The following is a 17330-nucleotide window of genomic DNA, read 5'->3' on the forward strand; positions in this document are numbered from 1 at the left end:
GACACGGAGCGGCGGCGGCGGCGGCGCACCGGAAACTCTCGCGAGAACCGGGCGGCCGCCGACCTTCCCAGCATGGCGCCGTCCCGCCGGGCCCCGGGCGCCATGTTGTGTGCGGCGCGGCCGCCCTGCCCTCCCTCAGCCTCGGGGAGCCTCGTTCGCCAATATTTCCCTCGAAGCTTTTGTTTTTCCCCTCGCAGTTCAACAGGCTTGACCTGCCGGGTAGGTCCCCTTGCGTTTTCTATGCAGAGCCCCGGGTGTTGGTGCGAACGCAGGAGTTGGCAATGCTAATTAAACGCAGCGCTGATGTTGGCATTGCTGAAGCGGCTCCAGCCGAAAATAGGGCACCGCTTTTTAGTCATTTGTGTTCATAGCTAAGTCACCTTTAGAAAAATAATTTCTTTTTTTTTTTTTTTTTTTGCAAATGAAAGCGTCTCCAATTACACTCTGCCAAATTTAAATTTAAATCAACATTTGCAGAACTTCAGAGACATGACTAAGTACCACGGGCTTCATTTCACTTTTAACACTCATTACAGACACGGAAGAATTTGTTAGTATACTGACTTCTAAGGCATAGATTCCACCCCGAAGATGCATTAAAACCACCCACGTTTCAAAAATAGGTCTAAGATATTATCCAGCTATGGCAAAATTATTTCCACTGAAGAAGGAAAGTTATTAGAATAGGAAAAAAGAATCTCTTCCTACAGTTATTTTGGGAATGTTCCCTTCAGGGCCTGTCTACAACTTCCCCAGTCTGGTTTTCAGTCATTAGTGTGATTGTTCGGTGCCAAATTTCTTGGGGGAGCGTGGGGTGGAGAGTTATCTACCCCAAACACCAAGGGATCACGGTAACTACTGGAGCTACTTATTTCCTTTTTTTTTTTAACTCCACTAAAAAGGATTAAACTATTTTTACATAGCCTCTCCTCTGGTAAATGGTCAGCGTTTTGCATGTAAGTTATTCCAGTGTGGGAACATCATAGGAAAACACCCTAAACACTGAGAGATTACAGCGATGAGGTTTAGGCAATGCAGAACTCAATCACGTCACAATTACAGGATACTCATTTAGCCTTAATTTGGGTCTTTTACATACACAAACTAATTACGGAGTACATTTTCCTGCATAAGCATACCTCCTTTGAAAGAAGAGGCAAGCTCGAGATGTCAGCGGTTAAACCTTTGGAAATTATATTGTTTTGCCAGGTGAGCGAAAAAAATGCATGAACATGGAAAGACAAGCAGAGCTCCAATGGGAAAAAGTGGTAAGTAGTGCCAAATTCCCTCCTGAGTCCTCAAAGAACAACTTGCTGCTCCCAAATGCAGCAGAGTGTAAGTAATAATAATAATAATGGCAATATCAGTCAGTGAAAACAATATTACTGCAATGTATGGGAGCCCCGATTGCAGACTAGGGCACATTAAATTGTTACATTCCCTATCATCACATAGTGTTTGCTTAAATTTACTGCTTAATAATGCTGGACTGGCAGCCTATTTAAATTATTCAGCACTTTCGTAATGCACTGCCTCTTTAATTATGCTTTTAAACATAGTTTCTCTTTTCTGCTTGGAAGCAGTTAGTCTAGTTTCACGCTCCTCCTTCTCATCTCCAGGCAAACTAGGCATCACATTAGGATTTTCTCAAACATGGAAATCATTTGGTTTCATTCAGTCAAATAAAATTAAAAGGCGGTGTTTGTATTCTGGTTTTGCTTCTATTTATTCTCTGTGTCTGCCAGTGGAACCTAATTGTAACACTTTAGATTACACTTTCAAAGATTCCCTTACAGTGAGTGGAAAGCTCTGATGGGCAAACATCTTACACGAGAAGAGAAAGAAAAAGAGAAAGGCCTTCTTGTGCAAAATGCAGTTATCTTGTGAAATTCTCAGTGATTAGAAATAAAGAAGCCGTTTACCTGCAAAGAGCCACAGCTGAGAGAACAGGAGGAGCTGAGCACACTCCAGCTGGATGAGCTCCCTGAAGGGCAGAGCAGCCGAGGGAACAGCAGCGAGCACTGCCCCAGCACTGGAGGTGGTAGATGGAGACACACAGTAAGTTAAAAGTTAAGAGCCACATTCTCATCTTTCACTACCGTGGTTATTGCAGCTTTAAGAGAGAGGTTTGGAAAGTTTTCCACTCCACACTGTTCTTGCACACCCCTTCTAAAATTAGAAAGGGGCAGCTGGCTACTGCAGCCAAGAGCCCCCAGATTCCCTCCCCCCTTTCCCTGATTGACGTGGCTCCCAAGAGCCATGGAGGAATTTGGGGAAGGGTGCTTCCACCTGTTGGACATGGAATGAGATTTTCCAGGCATACAATTATAAATCCAACTGTCAGGAGCTGACAATAAAACAGGACACAGGACAGCTGTGAGGACTCCAGGACACCCCCCTCTCTTCTCTGTACTCCTCCTACAGCTTTGCAGTTCATCCAACAGCAGAAACAATGCATGAAAAATTCTTCTCTTATAAAATAAAGGCATCACTTCGGATTTCTTCCCACAGTTTTCCAGCTGTACCACAGGGTCCTAACACAGAATCTGGCAAGTTGTTCATGTATCATTACAGCCCTCCAAAACCAGATTCTTTTTCCTAAATACAGCATGCTGGCAATTGCACTGCAGATTGTGCATGTAGCTGTGTTCTGTACAGCAAATACTTTTATGCCTACCTTAACACAGAGCTCTCACCTTACCTTTTGCACTCAGTTTGAGCTGGACTTTTCATTCAAAACAGATATAATTTTCAAAAACAAGGATATGAAAACCACAACTTTTTGTTGGCTTTTTTTGGTTTTTCGCGTTTGTTGTTTTGCTTTAGTTTTTTTTTTTAAATTTGCAGAAAGTATGATTTTGTTGATGTGAAAAAATGGGGGAAAAAATTAATTCCTGTTTCCAGACCTGCTTAGCATGCTCCAAACTCAGCACAGCACAGCATGACTCAGAGCAGGGCGTGACAGACGAGGTAACAACAGATGGGCAGTGCTTTGTTCTGGATCCCCTTCCCGACATCCACGGCTGAAGGCAATGAGGCATTTCCGTCCTGCAGGTGCCCACAGGTGACAGCAGGAGCAGCAGAAGAGGGGCCACGCTCCCCCTTCCACCTGCAAGGGGCTCTCAGCAGCTGCAGGTCTGTCTGCTCACCAACCCAAGGAGCACTTTGACCATTTCCAGAGTGCTGGAACTCTTGTCTGCAACTTGGGGTGTAGCTGGTTCAGCCCCTCAAAAGATCACATTCTACCCAAAGTTTTTTTGCTAAAGGCCACAGAAGAAAAGGCCCCTTCTCAGCCCAAGGCAGATCTAGTGTCCTTGCTCTGTAAACTCACATTTTTTCCATCACAGACTAATTTCCTGATCTGCTGACAGTCAGGGACACTTCAACTTCACAACTGAGATTGCTCTAGAAGGAGCCAAACTATTTTACAGTTTGGAAAACATCAAATGGCTCCGTTTGCCCCAGGCAATGAAATAATTATACAAGGAGGATAGTAATCAGCTGCCTGTGAGGAACACAGACAGACACTACTCTTCACCTCTGGCTGAGTAGGAGTTGCTTAATGAGATCTGCATTAAGTACCTGTGGATATTTAATGAAAGCCTTTTAAGGACAAAGCCACAACAGCTATAAAAGGACCTGCTGCTTCAAGAGCAGAAGAGTCTTCTAATCCTGAGCCTTTCCTATGGAAAGGGCAACTGACTATACTGTCTTGTTTTTCATTTTTTTTCAGACTAAGCAGTACAATATATTTGGAAATACACCTCTGTAGGCTTTCCCCATACTTCACAACAACAAAAAAAGTTATTTTCCTTTCCCAGCACAACATTAAGTCTTTATTTCCAGACACCATCCTATTTTCTCTCAAACCAGGAATATAGCTCTGTAATACCTGTAAGGAAGAGAAGGTTTAGAAACAGAAAAAAGCCTGCATTAAAGATGTTTTATTTGTATGTGTATGGAATCTCCTGTCTTTATGTCACAACTTTGTCTTTTTTATTTTTTTTTTTGCGGTGGCCAGTTCTGATAATTTTTAAGTTACTTTTCAGTAAGACTGTCCCTCCAGTCAGTTCACAGTGCACTTGTTTGCAACACCAAAGGTACAGAACATGCAGCTAGGAGTGGAACAAGAATGAAGTCATCCCTTTTGTCAGCTGCTGACTCTTGTATCAGGCTAATGAAACAAGTGAACCGTATCTTATCATTAGTTCCAGCTGAAATCAGAACTGGGGAATTAATACAAGAACACCAAGTAAAAAACAATTCACAGCCATTTCCTGAAACATTCCCTGTTAGACAAAAGCCCTCACATTATGAAATACATGCATCTGCATCACAGTGTCTACCACTCCACTCAACTTTCTCTAAAGTTCTAAATTTTGCCAAAGGTTGTATTTTAGGTGTCTGTAGTTGGTCAAAGGTGAAATGAGCAATTTAAACATGGGGGGAAAAAAACCTCTGACCACTTAAAATTCAATGGCAAGTCTTAAAACAGCTTTATAAAACAAACAAGTACATTTATTTTGAATCATTACTAAAATAGTTTACATAATATACAAACAAATATGCTATGTGGACACATTTGAAAATAAGTCACAGTTTTTTTTTTTAATAAAAAACATTTGTCCAGTGAAATGTTCAAAGTGTAAATGCCATCTTTTCCTTCCTGAGCTATTAAACATCCAGAACAACAGCACTTCCATGTCTTCTTACTGTTTTTATTTCTGCCTATTAAAATAGGAAGCATTATCAATTGCCAGCTCTCAATAGTTAGAACAAATCCACCTCTGGTTTAAGTGACCACAGCTCTGTGTCTCAAACTCTGCTCTTTTATATGCTTCAGGGGATTTTGGTTGATTCCACTTCATACCCCCAACCTTGCCTTGCACAAAGAAGCCAGAAGCTCCAGCTCCTCAACAGGTTTTCCTGGTTGAAAAGGATTTTTTTTTGCAACAGGACAGCTCAGGGGGCCTGTGAATGAAGGATGGGCCCAATCTCTCAGCTGTTACAAGAAAACATATTAATTTGAGAGCATCTTCACACATTCCCCCTCATACTCAATAAAACCAAATGTACATGGACCAATAGCTCAGAGGATGAAGTAACAGCAATGAAATGGAAGTGCTGCTATTCTCTTTATTTTTTTACACAAAGTACTTAACAATAGAAACAGGTACTTGTTTTTAATCTGGTGTGAGGAATTCTTGACATGAGAGACTAAAAAGCATTTTAAAAGCATGCTTTGCAAATCTGTTCTTTGCTAGAAATTTATACAGCAAGCAGCAGGTTATACACAGGTACAAGAAGAAAAGTTATTTTTTTAAGGTATCAGGTACCACAAATAAATAGATTCTCTCAATGCAAAAATAATTATCTTAGTAAAATGAGAAATAACCTATGTCTTCCTAAAGTTTTGTTTGGAAAGGAGATAGTATGTACACAGGGCTGACATTTTATCATTTCCATCCAAATTTTAAGACTGGCGAAACTTTGAAAAGGAGTAGAGAACTCCTGCAAGCGGCCAGGCAAAGAGGTACTGAGGGATTATTTAACTGACACTAGCACTACTGCCTTTAAGCAACCTTTGTACCTCAGCTTTCCTCTCTCTCCAGAACTGTTTGGGGCAGGCTTGTTTAAGGAAGGAACGCTTGCTGGAAGGTTCTCTACAAGTCACAGATCTTTGAAACAATTTTGCCACTTCTACAAGTGGCCAGAGATAGCTGCGTCTATGTTGTGACCTAATGGATCAGGAAAGAGCTTGTGCTTAGACTCACATCACTTAATCATCATTTTCAGTTTATTTCCTATGTTAGAAGAAAAGTAAGCAATTCTGGCAGATGAAGGTGATGTTTTTTACATTCTTGTTACCTTGTCAGATGTGCTACCAGCTCTATGTGCCACCAGAGAAGGATCCTCACAGCAAAGCCAACAGTGCATCAAGGCAGGTTCAGAGGCAGATGAGCGACTCTGCAGTGATGCACAGCAACGTCCAGCCCCAGGACACCAAGGCTGAATGCATCACTGAATGCAATTTACCAACAACCAGCAAGTTACACTCTGTAGTTTACTTAGAGAAGTCCCAGTTGCTTTGGCAGAAACAACCCTGCCAGTTGGTGGAAAGTCTCTGCACAGAAAGGACAGGTTTGCTGCTGCCTGAGCTCAGCAGCCACACTAAGTTCCTCCCTGTTCTGCCTTGCAACACACATTTTGCATCCTCCTCCTTTCCCAAGTGCTCTCTAGCAACTTTTATGTGCATCCCTCCAGAGGGAGGCCCTTTTCAGGCCAAACAGGCAACACAAGATGAGATATCCGGCTCCACAGTCCACTCAGCTTATCTGTGTCCATGCCATTATAAGAACTAGGAACATCTGAACCAGTGAACTTTGCCCAGAGGAAATCCCGGACTTTCTCCTCCACTTCTTGAAAGGTGAAGCTCTTCCTCAGCGACTGCTCGTCCAGGAGAACTGTCAGCAGAAGGGCCACGTCCTTAAAGGCTGCATTTTCATGGTCACAGTACTTGTAAAAGATCAAGGTGGAGCCTGCAGGCAGTGACTCGAAGCGATGCACCACTGCCACCTTCTTGCCTTCTCTGAAGCCGGAGCTGAGCGCCGTGTCCACCTCCAGCTTGACGAGGTCACTGTCCAGTACAGCCTTGTCCACCCCGTTGATCCTGATCGTAGTGGCATTCTGGGAGGAGGCAAAAGCATCGGCAATCTCATTACTCAGGCACCTCAGGGCCTTCTCAGCTTCCCGGCCAGCTGTCAGCAGCAAGATAGCCGGCTCCAGATGCACATGGGAAGCGTTCAGATGTTTCTCAAGGAACACATGAGCTCTTCTCCACAGATTGGGGTCCTGACTTTGGTAAGTATCTTTTAGTTTCTTCATCCGGGCCCGAAACTCTTGCAGAATTTCAGCATCTCTACTTGAGGAGGTTCCACCCCAAAATCCACTCCACAGGACATAAAGCAATGAGACACTAATTAACAGAACCAGGAACCAAGCCCACATCTTGTGAAATCCATTCTGCGATTCACCATCATCTATGGAGAGAGGGAGCAAACAAGAAGAAAACAATGTTTTAAAAGGCATCAGAAGTCAACAAGTGAAAGGAAAATAAGAGGAAACTCTGAAATCATCCCATTCTCAACAGTGGTACAGTAGTTGAAGAGCATAGAAAAGACAATCTAGTTAAAAAAACCCAAACAAACCACAAAACAAACCCGAACACAGTTTTGAACTTCTTAAGCAATTTTGTGAAGTGACAGCATTTACAAAAAAGAACATTTGTACATGTTCCCAGATTGACTAAATTAGACCTTCTTCTTAAAAAGGAGCTCTTAAAGTTCATCAATATTCCATTCAATTTAATAAAATCCAAACCACAAGCTTAAAATGGTTCTGAAAAAGGTCATAGGTTTTCCTACATTTATGCTCTGCAGAAAATGTCGTATAGAAAACCTGGCTGCGCCAGAAAGCTTTCTGTTATTTCTCTTTCCTGTTCCTGTAAGGGTAAAAATAGTTCCTGCAGCAGTATTTGCATCTCAAACACTGGTGGTCAACACTATCAGAAAACGTTGTGGCCTTTGGAGCAGTGAGCTTCACAAAGAGTACACACAGCAAACATTGCACATCAAATACCAGGTATTCGGATTTGGTTTCGTATTTGAACAGTTAAATGAACACTTGTTTCACGTACTACAAGCAAAAGGCTCGATTCTGTTCCCAGTAAAATGAGTGACAAAATACACCAATCTTCCTGGAAACAGGATGAACTGCATTCCTTTTGCTACCTTTTTATACCCTAACTTTTATCAGGGCAGCAACACAACAATGGTTAAATAGCACCACCACCACTAGCCCTGCCTCCGTTTTGATTTTGTAAACATTACAGATGAAAGACCTTATATTCAGGTGAAAATGTTACTCATTATACAACACCCTTCCCTCCTTCATGCTGATGACATGTCCTAGCAAGCAAATCATCTGTTCTGGCAAGGACCCTCAGCATAACACCAGCTCCCCAGAACTGTAATACTTGGAAAGGCATGAAAATGGTTAAATGTTACAGAAGCATGAAACAGAAGTGAAAGCAGAAGTCTTACTTTTGGCCAAAGGCTGTGACTGCTTCTCTTTACTAGACTGATTCTGAAATTTACTTCCGCCTGTTAAGAGATTAAGAAAGGAACATGAGAAAAACACTAAGCCAACAATTACAACCAATCTTCCAGCACGGAGTTGGAATCACCAAACTGCATCATTTTCAACGAAAAGCTGTTCTTAGTTATGCTTTTACATACAAAATTCCACAAAAAGCTTACAGGAAGGGTAACAAAGCACCTTGCTGAGGCAAACACAGTCCTGCTAAGCCGGAGCAAAGGTGAGGCTGTCACCTCATCCCAGGTGGGGCTGTGTCACGTACAGGGGTTTTGGTTCTTTTCCACATCACTCGCCCCTTCTGCTCCACAGATTAACCTTGAACAAGGGAAATTCACCACCACCACCACTCCGAGAAGTCTCACTCAGCTGTCAGAGCAACACTCCATCTCTGCTATTTGCCAAATGCCAGTACCCAAGCCATCCTGACAATCTCGCATAGGACGTGCAAGTCCCCACTCCACCGCAAATCACCCCCAAAGATTTTCAACTCTTGAAGAATTATGCAAATAATACTCAATTTCAAGTACAAGGTGACAGAATGGAAGAGATTTAATGACCTGTTCTTTTCTGCACAAGGATCCCATGTCCCGATTAAGTTTCCTGATTTTGCTCAAGAATTTGAGAGACATAAAAAATGGAAACTTAATTAATGGACACACTAGAAAAATAACATAATGCAAGATATAAATAGCAAAACCAAAGCAATATGTTAAATGCATAGCCTTATTTTCCCTCTCCGTGTAGCTTGGGTTGGAGGCCTGCTTCGTCAGCAGTCAGTTTCTTGGGATGAATTATGCTTTTAAAGCAAAATGCAAGCTTTCAACTTCAAAATATACTTTTGGTCTATTTATTCAAATGGGCTCAGAGAGCAAAGTACAAGAGGCATTATCCATAAAGTGTTATGAACAACTTTCCCAAGAGACCAGTATGAATATATACTGTGCAATTTTTGGTCAGCATGTTTGCTGCATTTAGCCAGTTAATTAAAAAGACAGGAGAGTTTCTGGCTCCTTGTGAACTACAGCAACTGGTTCAAAGCTGAAGGCTCTTTAATAATATATAACCAAATCAGGGCACTGTCAATGGCACTATTGAGAATAAATTGAACAAACATACCCTGCAGTAGTTATTTAAAGACACTGAAATAAACTCTATAACCTTGTTTCTGTATGAATGTAATCACAGAAGATGCTAAAAGCAGCTCTGGTTTAAGCTGGGGCTTAACTGGCTTAATGAACTGCCCTATTCTGTAATTTCAACCCCCCACCCCAAAAGGGCACAGCCATGGAGCTTGTCACTGGCTAAGCTTATCTCAATCTTCTAAGTGTTAACAGCTCAAAAATCACCTCGATTCTGTAATACTTCACAATGCAGCTCTGTTTGCACAGATTAGGTTTCATATTTAGGTGATAGCTGTAACTCATACACTAAAGGAAAAAATAATTCAATAAACAGCCTAAAACCAGATCTTACTCTGCCTAATAATCATGCCTTATTTACAACACAACGTGCACAAAGGCCAAGTAAATTATGTCTTGCTTAACTCAAAAAGTGTAACTTCTGCAGACACCGTAAAGATTTCAGTGTTTTAAGAGATCTTCTGAAGTTCTTCACCCAACTAATCACTCCTGCAGCACCTGGAGTGGCACAGACAAGTAAAAGTACCAGACTAGAGAGAAGTTCCAGCACAGATCCATTTTTCAAAGGCATTTCACAGATGTACAGCTACCATAAGATGAGCTTCTCTTCCTGCAGGCACCATGGTTTAATAAACAAAATGAAACAAAAATGCAAACAACCCCTGCAGGTTCTTCAGACTGAAATCTGATTTACAAAACTTTGTTTATCTATACCCATACCTGTTGAGGACAGAAACAAGCACCCAGACATTACTAAGAAGTCGGAATATTTTTTTTTCTTCTTCTTCTTTCAAGTACTCTTCCAACGGGGGGGGGGGGGGGGGGGAACAAAAAAAAGCACAACCAAAAAAGCCCAACAAACCCACAAAAACAACCAAAAGTCTGAAACACTGGGAGCTGGTCACAAGGTGAGCAGACTGGATTTTGCCAGCAAAGAAAATGCTGCTCCTTTGCAGGAGTATAGAACAACTAATTCAATCATAGCAAGCCACCACTTCTCAGGGAAGGGACAAAAGGGAAGGTTTGTGTACAAACTAACACTCACTGCCACCAAAAGGTGAAGGTTTTGTTCCCTTCCTCAGCTCACCCCCACAATGCCTCTACGCCATGCTCTGCCACTTACTGTCCCATGAGCCAACTCCAAAACGAAAAATAAAAGAGAAAGTGGAGCATTTTCTGGGGTCAGCAAGTTGAATAACCTCACAGAAAGGCTCTGACTGGAGTGTGCTGCCTTCTCCAGCTTCTATTTGAATCTGCCTCCTGAGCGTCTGTCCATCTTCCCAGACAGTGTCCCAGGGCACAAGAAAAACCAGAAGCAGAGGAAAGGAAAATAATTCTGTCCTTTTCATCTAACAACAGAGAAAGACTGGGTTCTCTTGTTTTACTTACTCAGTGGTGTAGATGTTGAGTAGCACCCTTGATTTTTCTCAAGGAAGTCAGCCTTTATTTCTGAAACCAAAGCACAAATGAAGAACTCAGTTGCCACATCAGAGGTCAGAATAAGACAGACCAGCCATACATGCTTTTAGGTCTTTCTATGAAATCCTCAAAGCTTATTAGGGCAGGAAGATATGCTGTGCTGACAAACCAAGCATACAGCATACAAACAGCCTCTTGGACCCCTCTGAGCTGGAGAAAGCTACTGTTATCTATTAGAAAGGGCTTAATTTGGCCCTTCACCCTGCTTTTGCCAATATGATAAATCATTCTTCTAATGTCTTATTTTGAAAAGACACATAACTACCTTCTGTGGCTAAAAATGATCGCATTTTTTTCTCACTGAACCTCCTCATTGCTTCTGTAACACACATCGAGAAAAATCTCTGAGCAACAAGCAAAGTGCTCCCGCACTTTGAAATCACTTGGTGTAGTCAGCTTCCCCCTGCTAAAGTCAAAGATAACTCACCTTTTTAGAAAAAGAACAGTTTTAGTTTTCTTTGCCTGAGGCAATTAAAGATCCACTCTCATCAGTTTTTTGAGGCAGGTATGATATTACTCTTCTTTTTGTTTTGCTTGATAAACACCCATGTGGTTTTTGAAAAAGTTGGAATCTGCATTTTCTTGAACCTTAAGGTTTTACACCCAAGCAGATTAACATCATACTACAATCAGTTTTACTTTGGCTCAGGCAGGAGTACACACTGAAAATTTTTTTTTTAAAAAAAACCCCTTTTTCATCCACTCAGATTTCAGCTCAAAAACTTCCCCTTTTCTAACAGAACTGAATGGTTGTCATTTTAGTACATTTAAGCAATCATTTGTTCCACCATGGAAAAAGTACTGATAAAAGGTGTTACCTTTTAATGGTGTACAACTGTTTGGTTTCTCAGTTTTGTTACTGTCATAAGCCTTTGCATTTTCCTTTACTGGATTCTCTTCAGAGTGAATTGTAGTACCACCTGTCAGGAGCAAAAAAAGAACAAAGAGAGGATTGGCAACATCATAAATCTGAAGGACCAAGATGTGGTTTCAGAACAGCCATGATCTAAATCAGTGATCTTTCAAGTTGTGAACTCCCAAATGCAACAAAAGCCAACTAAGACTTGAAATGGTTATGGTACATTTGAGTTCACTAGAAATACAGCTGTCTGCACCACCACACACTTCTTTAAAAAAAATCAATTTTTAGGAGTTCTTGGCTTAAAAACATGAATACTAGGAGCTGAGAAATTGCTTACACTAAGGGGATTCAGTGCAAACCAGCAAATACATGCCATGGGAGTACAGAGAGTTTTTCCCACCGCTTTGGGCACTCAACTTACAAACAACAATTGTGCTGTAGTACAAGTCCAAGCCATCCTTTAGTTGGGTCTTGTTCTCTCCTAACAGAGAGAACGACAACCTAATTTCACCCTTCAGGTAGCTGGGAAGAATCTAAACCAACATCTTTCAGCAGGTTTGCCAAATTACAGAGTTGTTCAGCTGTGAAACCCAGCTTAGTTAATGTAACTAACTAGAAAGAACAAAGCCCTGTGGAGTATCAGAGGTCACAGAGCAAAGGTCAGGGCTGGGAAGCCAAACACAGGAAAGGATAAAGTGCAATCCCAGAAGCAAGGGGCTGATAATGATGCCTAGAGAGGCAACCTAAAAACAGAGACTAGACAAGAATAAGGGAATAAAGGTAGGTGTTTATTCGAAAGGCCTTCAAAGGTACCCCCTGGGGAGCCAGAGGCTACTCTCAAAACGGACCCAAGATGGACAACAGGTCAGGAGTTCTTCACACTTTTATAAGTTTGGTTCATTTGCACATCAGGGTTAATTCTCCAATTAAAGCTTCAGCTAATGATGTAGTTTCCCCAAGCTTGCCCCCCCCCCCTTTAGAGGTTTTTGGTTTATACTTTTGGGCCTAGGACAGTCTGAGTGTCCTTGGAGAGCAGGCCTGGAGAGGCTTTGTTATGTCTCCCTAGCATGAGAGAGCAGAAGTCAACAGGCTACAAGAAACTTCAGAGTTACACACTAGGCAGTACAGGATTTAAAAATATGAAAGTTAAAACCTAAGGCATCAATAAGAAAAAGCTCAGGTATAGAATAAAAAGCTGTAGAACAGCTGGGGGACAGAGATCATGGCACAGCTATCAAGCATCAGCAAAGCAAACAGCAAAGCGAAGAATACAATTGGTAAATTTTTTTCTAACATTCACTCTGGGCCCTTTTACTCTTTAAACAGCCCAGGGTTCTCCTGGGGTTTAATGTGTTTCTGTAGCTCTTTTACCATATGCCAAGGGCAATGCACAGCTTGCCACCTAGTGTTTAGGGATTTTACTTCAACAAAGAAAACAGCCTTTTTCTAACGTGTTCTGGCAGTTCCAGCACGCCAGTGTATGTCAAACGTACAAAGGAGAAAAACAAAACCACTGAACCCACCCAAACCACAAAAGACGGGAAAAAAGCTCTAAGTTTTAAACTGTGGTAAATCACAGGTGCAACAGTGAAGTATCTGCACACACTGAATGGGCCCCTGTGTTTTAAATCCATCTTAAAAAACTGTTAAGTGACTGATTTCCCACAAAGCTCAGAACAAGGACACTCACCAAATTACTTAATTTTCAGGAATGCCAAACCACATATCCATAATATTTCATTATGTACCAAGGTTTACAAGGGAAATCTCCCAGTAATTGTGACCAGAAAACCAAAAGGATCTATGAGTCTAAAGAGGGCTACTCAGGCAGTCCCTACCCTTAACTCCTCTCCCCTTCTTGGCATCAACCACTACCTAAAGAGTTAGAAGTTGAAGAAAGGAAAGGTCTATAAAAGACAATTTCCATGGAGATTGCTACCATGTATCTTCAGCTCATTGACCTAGAAGCTGCCTGATTCAATGCACTGGTTCTTAGGCTCTTAAAACTCTTCCAAATTCTTCTTAAAGCTTCTCAGCTCCCCAGACAAGTTGCCTAACCTGTATTTAAAACCTCTTAGCAGAAGCCAGAAACCAGTTTCCCAAGGTGTGGTTTTGCTTCCATTCTGTTCTCAGGGAAGCAGGACAACTATGCCCCCATAACAACCCACCCTGCTTATTCCCCTGCCTCACAGGCCATCCCCTAAACTCTGCAGGAAAAGCACAATACTGCACATCTACAGATGGGGGGGGACTGTGAGGGGGGAAACTACTCCTCTGCTTCTATATAAACAATTAGAGTCTGTTATCACACTTTTACACCTGTTGTGACTATAATCCAATACAGCTGTTAAGAGCTGGGGAGGGTGGTGCGGGGAGACCAGCTTCATTTTTAGAGCCATCTAATTAAAAACCCAACCCTCAGCAGTACCTCCTGAAGCAGCACAGCCACGTTTAAAACACTAAGCCTATTATACCCTGTCAGCCACCCTGTGGGAGCAAGAGCTTGCCACTGCTTTTTTCACAGACAAACCTCTGTATCTTCCTAAAGAAATACTTATAACCTTGCTCTTCCTTCCTCAAGATAAGATTTTTTTCCATGCCTCCTGGAAATTCTGCTTCTGGAGCAGAATACAGGGAGACAGTTCTTGGTGACAAGAACACAGGTGGGAATGGAGAACAGTCCCAGGCTAGCCCAACTCATCCCTGAGCACTGCAACACACTGGTAATGTACAGCTCCAAAACAGAGTAAAGGGGAAGGAAGTACAAGTTATTCACAGTTTCCTGGTGCAAGGACAGGCTAAAGCCCCGTGACTGTTACACAGCGCTGGGATGTTTCTACAGTTTTGAGAAAGACACAGGTTTCATCAACTAAAGCAACAAGTAGGTGCCACACAGTACTAACACAGCAGCTTGTCCAGCCCAGTGGCCAGGAGCAAGTCCTGGAGCATGCCTGGTGTTTCAAAGGAAGGACAAGCCCCAGTTATGCACTTCCTCATAAGCAATGCTGCTCCCTGTAAGGAGCACAGCCACTGAGGGATTGATTTCTGCAGCTCAGGATGCCTTATTTAAATCCCGCCTTTTAAAACCAAGCAGTGCTAGTAAAATCGGATGCTGTGATAAAATACTGCTCCAAGTGATGCATTAGGAAAAACAGCCCCCTAAGGGCTTCAGCGTGCTCGGCATGCACCGATCCTTTAGAGGACTGCTTCTCCTTCCATCCCTCGTGCATGGGGTAAGAGCCACCGCGGGATCTCCTCACCTGCGTGCCAGAGCCACGGGAACGCCTGCCAAGGAGCCAGAACCCAAGAGACGCCATTTCCCCAAGTTTGGGTTATTTCAGCCCCTTGGCCAGCGGCGCGGACTGTGACCTGCGGGAGCTGAAGCCTACCTGGCGATCTGTACGCCTTTATAGGGGGTCGCGTCAGGGAGTCCGGGGTCCCAAAGTGATGCTCGTCCCCTGAAACGAGAAACGGGTGAGGGGCACAGCCGGCACCTCAGCTCAAGCCCACCGGGCCCCGGCCAGAGAGCCTCGCAGGAGCACCAGCCCCACCGGGACCCCGCCGTTTCCAGCTGCGCGGCCCCGTCCCGACGCCCCCGAGGGAACGCCACGGCGCCCGCCCGCCCGCCCCACTTCGCGCCGCTCCGCCGCGCCCTCAACCACAGGATCCACCGCGCGCCGCTGCGCCCGCCCGCGCCGCTCACCCCGCAGCGCGCCGCGCTGGGCCGCGCCGTCCACCTCGTCCCCGGGCTCGTCCGGCCGCGCCGCCGCCGCCAGCCGGGGGCTCTTCCGCCGCCGCTTCAGCCCGGGGCCGTCCGGCGGAGCCGCCTCGTCGTCACCGCCGCCCACCATCGCTGCCGCGCCGCGCCGCCTGCCCCGGCCCCGGCCCCGTCCCCTGCCTCGCCCCCTGCCCCTTCCGCCCACCGCCGCCGGCCCGGGCCCCTCGCTGCCGGCGTCCCGCGGGGGCGGCTCCGCGGGCCTCACTTCCCGCGGGGCGGGACCCGCGCCCGCCGCTTCCGCCCGCGCGCGGAGCGGCCGCCGCGGCGTCACGTGGTACCACGGCCGCTCCGCCATGGCCCCGCCGGTGCCGCCCGCGGGCCCCGACCGGGCCCCGGCTCGCGATCGGGATCGGGATCGGGCCCGGCGGGAGCAGCCCGGGAACGCCCGTCCGGCGGCCCCGCGGCTGCTGCCCCCCAGTGAGAAAAATGCGGGACGGCCGCGGCCCCCAGCCCGGCGGGGCCCCGTGGGGGCGGCCCTCGAGGGCAGCGCGGGCCCGGCGCCTTCGCTCCCTCCCGGTTATTTTCTACAACGCCAGTTTTGCATTTCTCGGAGGCAGAAAAACCCGTAAAATAAGCGCAAATAGCGACTGAATAGCAGAGAGGAAACTCGGAGGTACTTTGAGGAACGTGAGATCCTCTGGCGCTGATAACGTTGCACTACTTTGTTCCTTAGTGTAGGAATCATTTTGGTTAATCAGATGTAGAATAACTCGCTAGGCATTTCACTTTTCTTACCCATTTGTTCGCATGCATAACTGGTAAACAGGGATTTTAAAACGCATTTGATTGCATTCTTGATAAAGCATCTTTACCCAGGCATGTGGTAGAGTTCCTGTGACTGGAGGTTTTCAAGATGCATTTCGACGGGACTACAAGATCTCCTCTGGACTCCCTCTCCCATGCAAGTTTGGAGCAGATGATCTTTTGAGCTTCCTTCCAGCATGAGCTGTTCTATGTTTCTGTGATGTTTCTAAGCAAAGAAATAGCACCTTCTTATTCCACAAACACACACACATCTGGACTGCTCACTGAGTTCAGAAAAGTGTCTGTGCGCTGCCCAAAGCTGGGAAAACCAGGAACTCAGGGGTGCTCCTATGTGCCAGGGCAGCGAGCAGCTCAAGACCACCTTGGAAATGAGTTGCTAAGCAAATACAGACCCTTTCACAAATTCACAGAATCACAGAACTGTTCCTGTTGGAAGGGAGCTCTGGAGATCATCCAGTCCAACACACCTGCCAAGGCAGGGTCTACTTGAAGCGGGTGACAGAGGAACCAGGTAGGCTTGGAATATCTTCAGAGAGGGAGACTCCAGGCTGTCCCTGGGCAGCTATTCCAGTGCTCTGCCACCCTCAATGTAAAGAAGTTCTTCCTCATGTTGAGGTGGAGGTTCCTGTGTTTTAGTTTATGGCCACTGCTCCTCATCCTGTCACTGAAAAGAGTCTGGCACCATCCTTGACACCCCTTCGAGACATTTGTATGCTCTGATGAGATCCCCTCTCAGTGTTCTCCAGACCAAACAGGCCCAGCTCCCACAGTCTCTCCTCATAAAAGAGATGCTCCAGACCCCAAATCATCTTTGTGGCCTCCGCTGGACCCTCTCCAGCAGTTCTTTGTCTTTCTTGTACTGAGGAGCCCAAAAGTGGACACAGCACTCTGGATGTGGCCTCACTAGGGCCAAGTAGAGGGGCAGGATCGGTCCCCTTGAGCTGCTGGTCACACTCTTCCCGTGCACCCCAGATTCCCAACTCCCCCAGGGCACATGGCCGGCTCATGGTTAACCTGTCATCCACCAGGACCCCCAGGTCCTTCTGAGCAGAGCTGCTCTTGCTGAGGTCAGCCCCTCATCTGTACGGGTACTGAAGGATTTCTACACACTGAAAAAAGTCAAGAATGAGGAAGACGATACTGTAAGAGC

General features: G+C 45.0%; 1 protein-coding gene and 1 long non-coding RNA gene across 2 annotated transcripts; one reads left to right on the plus strand and one right to left on the minus strand.

Moving 5' to 3' along the window:
* Positions 1-90: 90 nt before the first annotated feature.
* On the plus strand, positions 91-4455 carry LOC116448262. The gene is made up of 2 exons (XR_004241858.1): positions 91-219; positions 1210-4455. It is a non-coding gene; the product is annotated as an uncharacterized LOC116448262 (long non-coding RNA).
* Positions 3983-15503, minus strand: LOC116448261 (torsin-1A-interacting protein 1-like). Its single transcript, XM_032118427.1, has 6 exons — positions 15341-15503; positions 15027-15095; positions 11594-11695; positions 10686-10745; positions 8103-8162; positions 3983-7040 (listed from the first exon to the last, which is right to left on the minus strand). Exons 1-6 carry the CDS (start codon positions 15486-15488, stop codon positions 6247-6249), a joined length of 1233 nt encoding a protein of 410 aa, XP_031974318.1. The 5' UTR covers positions 15489-15503; the 3' UTR covers positions 3983-6246.
* Positions 15504-17330: the final 1827 nt, after the last annotated feature.

This window comes from Corvus moneduloides, chromosome 9 (assembly GCF_009650955.1).
Source record: "Corvus moneduloides isolate bCorMon1 chromosome 9, bCorMon1.pri, whole genome shotgun sequence".
Taxonomy (NCBI): domain Eukaryota; kingdom Metazoa; phylum Chordata; class Aves; order Passeriformes; family Corvidae; genus Corvus; species Corvus moneduloides.

Coding starts and splice junctions, on each gene's coding strand:
- LOC116448261 (XM_032118427.1), bottom strand. CDS start 15,488: ATGGTGGGCGGCGGTGACGACGAGGCGGCTCCGCCGGACGGCCCCGGG. Junction 11,696..15,026: donor AAAGGCGTACAGATCGCCAG/GTAGGCTTCAGC, acceptor TGCTCCTGACAG/GTGGTACTACAATTCACTCT. Junction 8,163..10,685: donor CTCAACATCTACACCACTGA/GTAAGTAAAACA, acceptor ATCTCTTAACAG/GCGGAAGTAAATTTCAGAAT.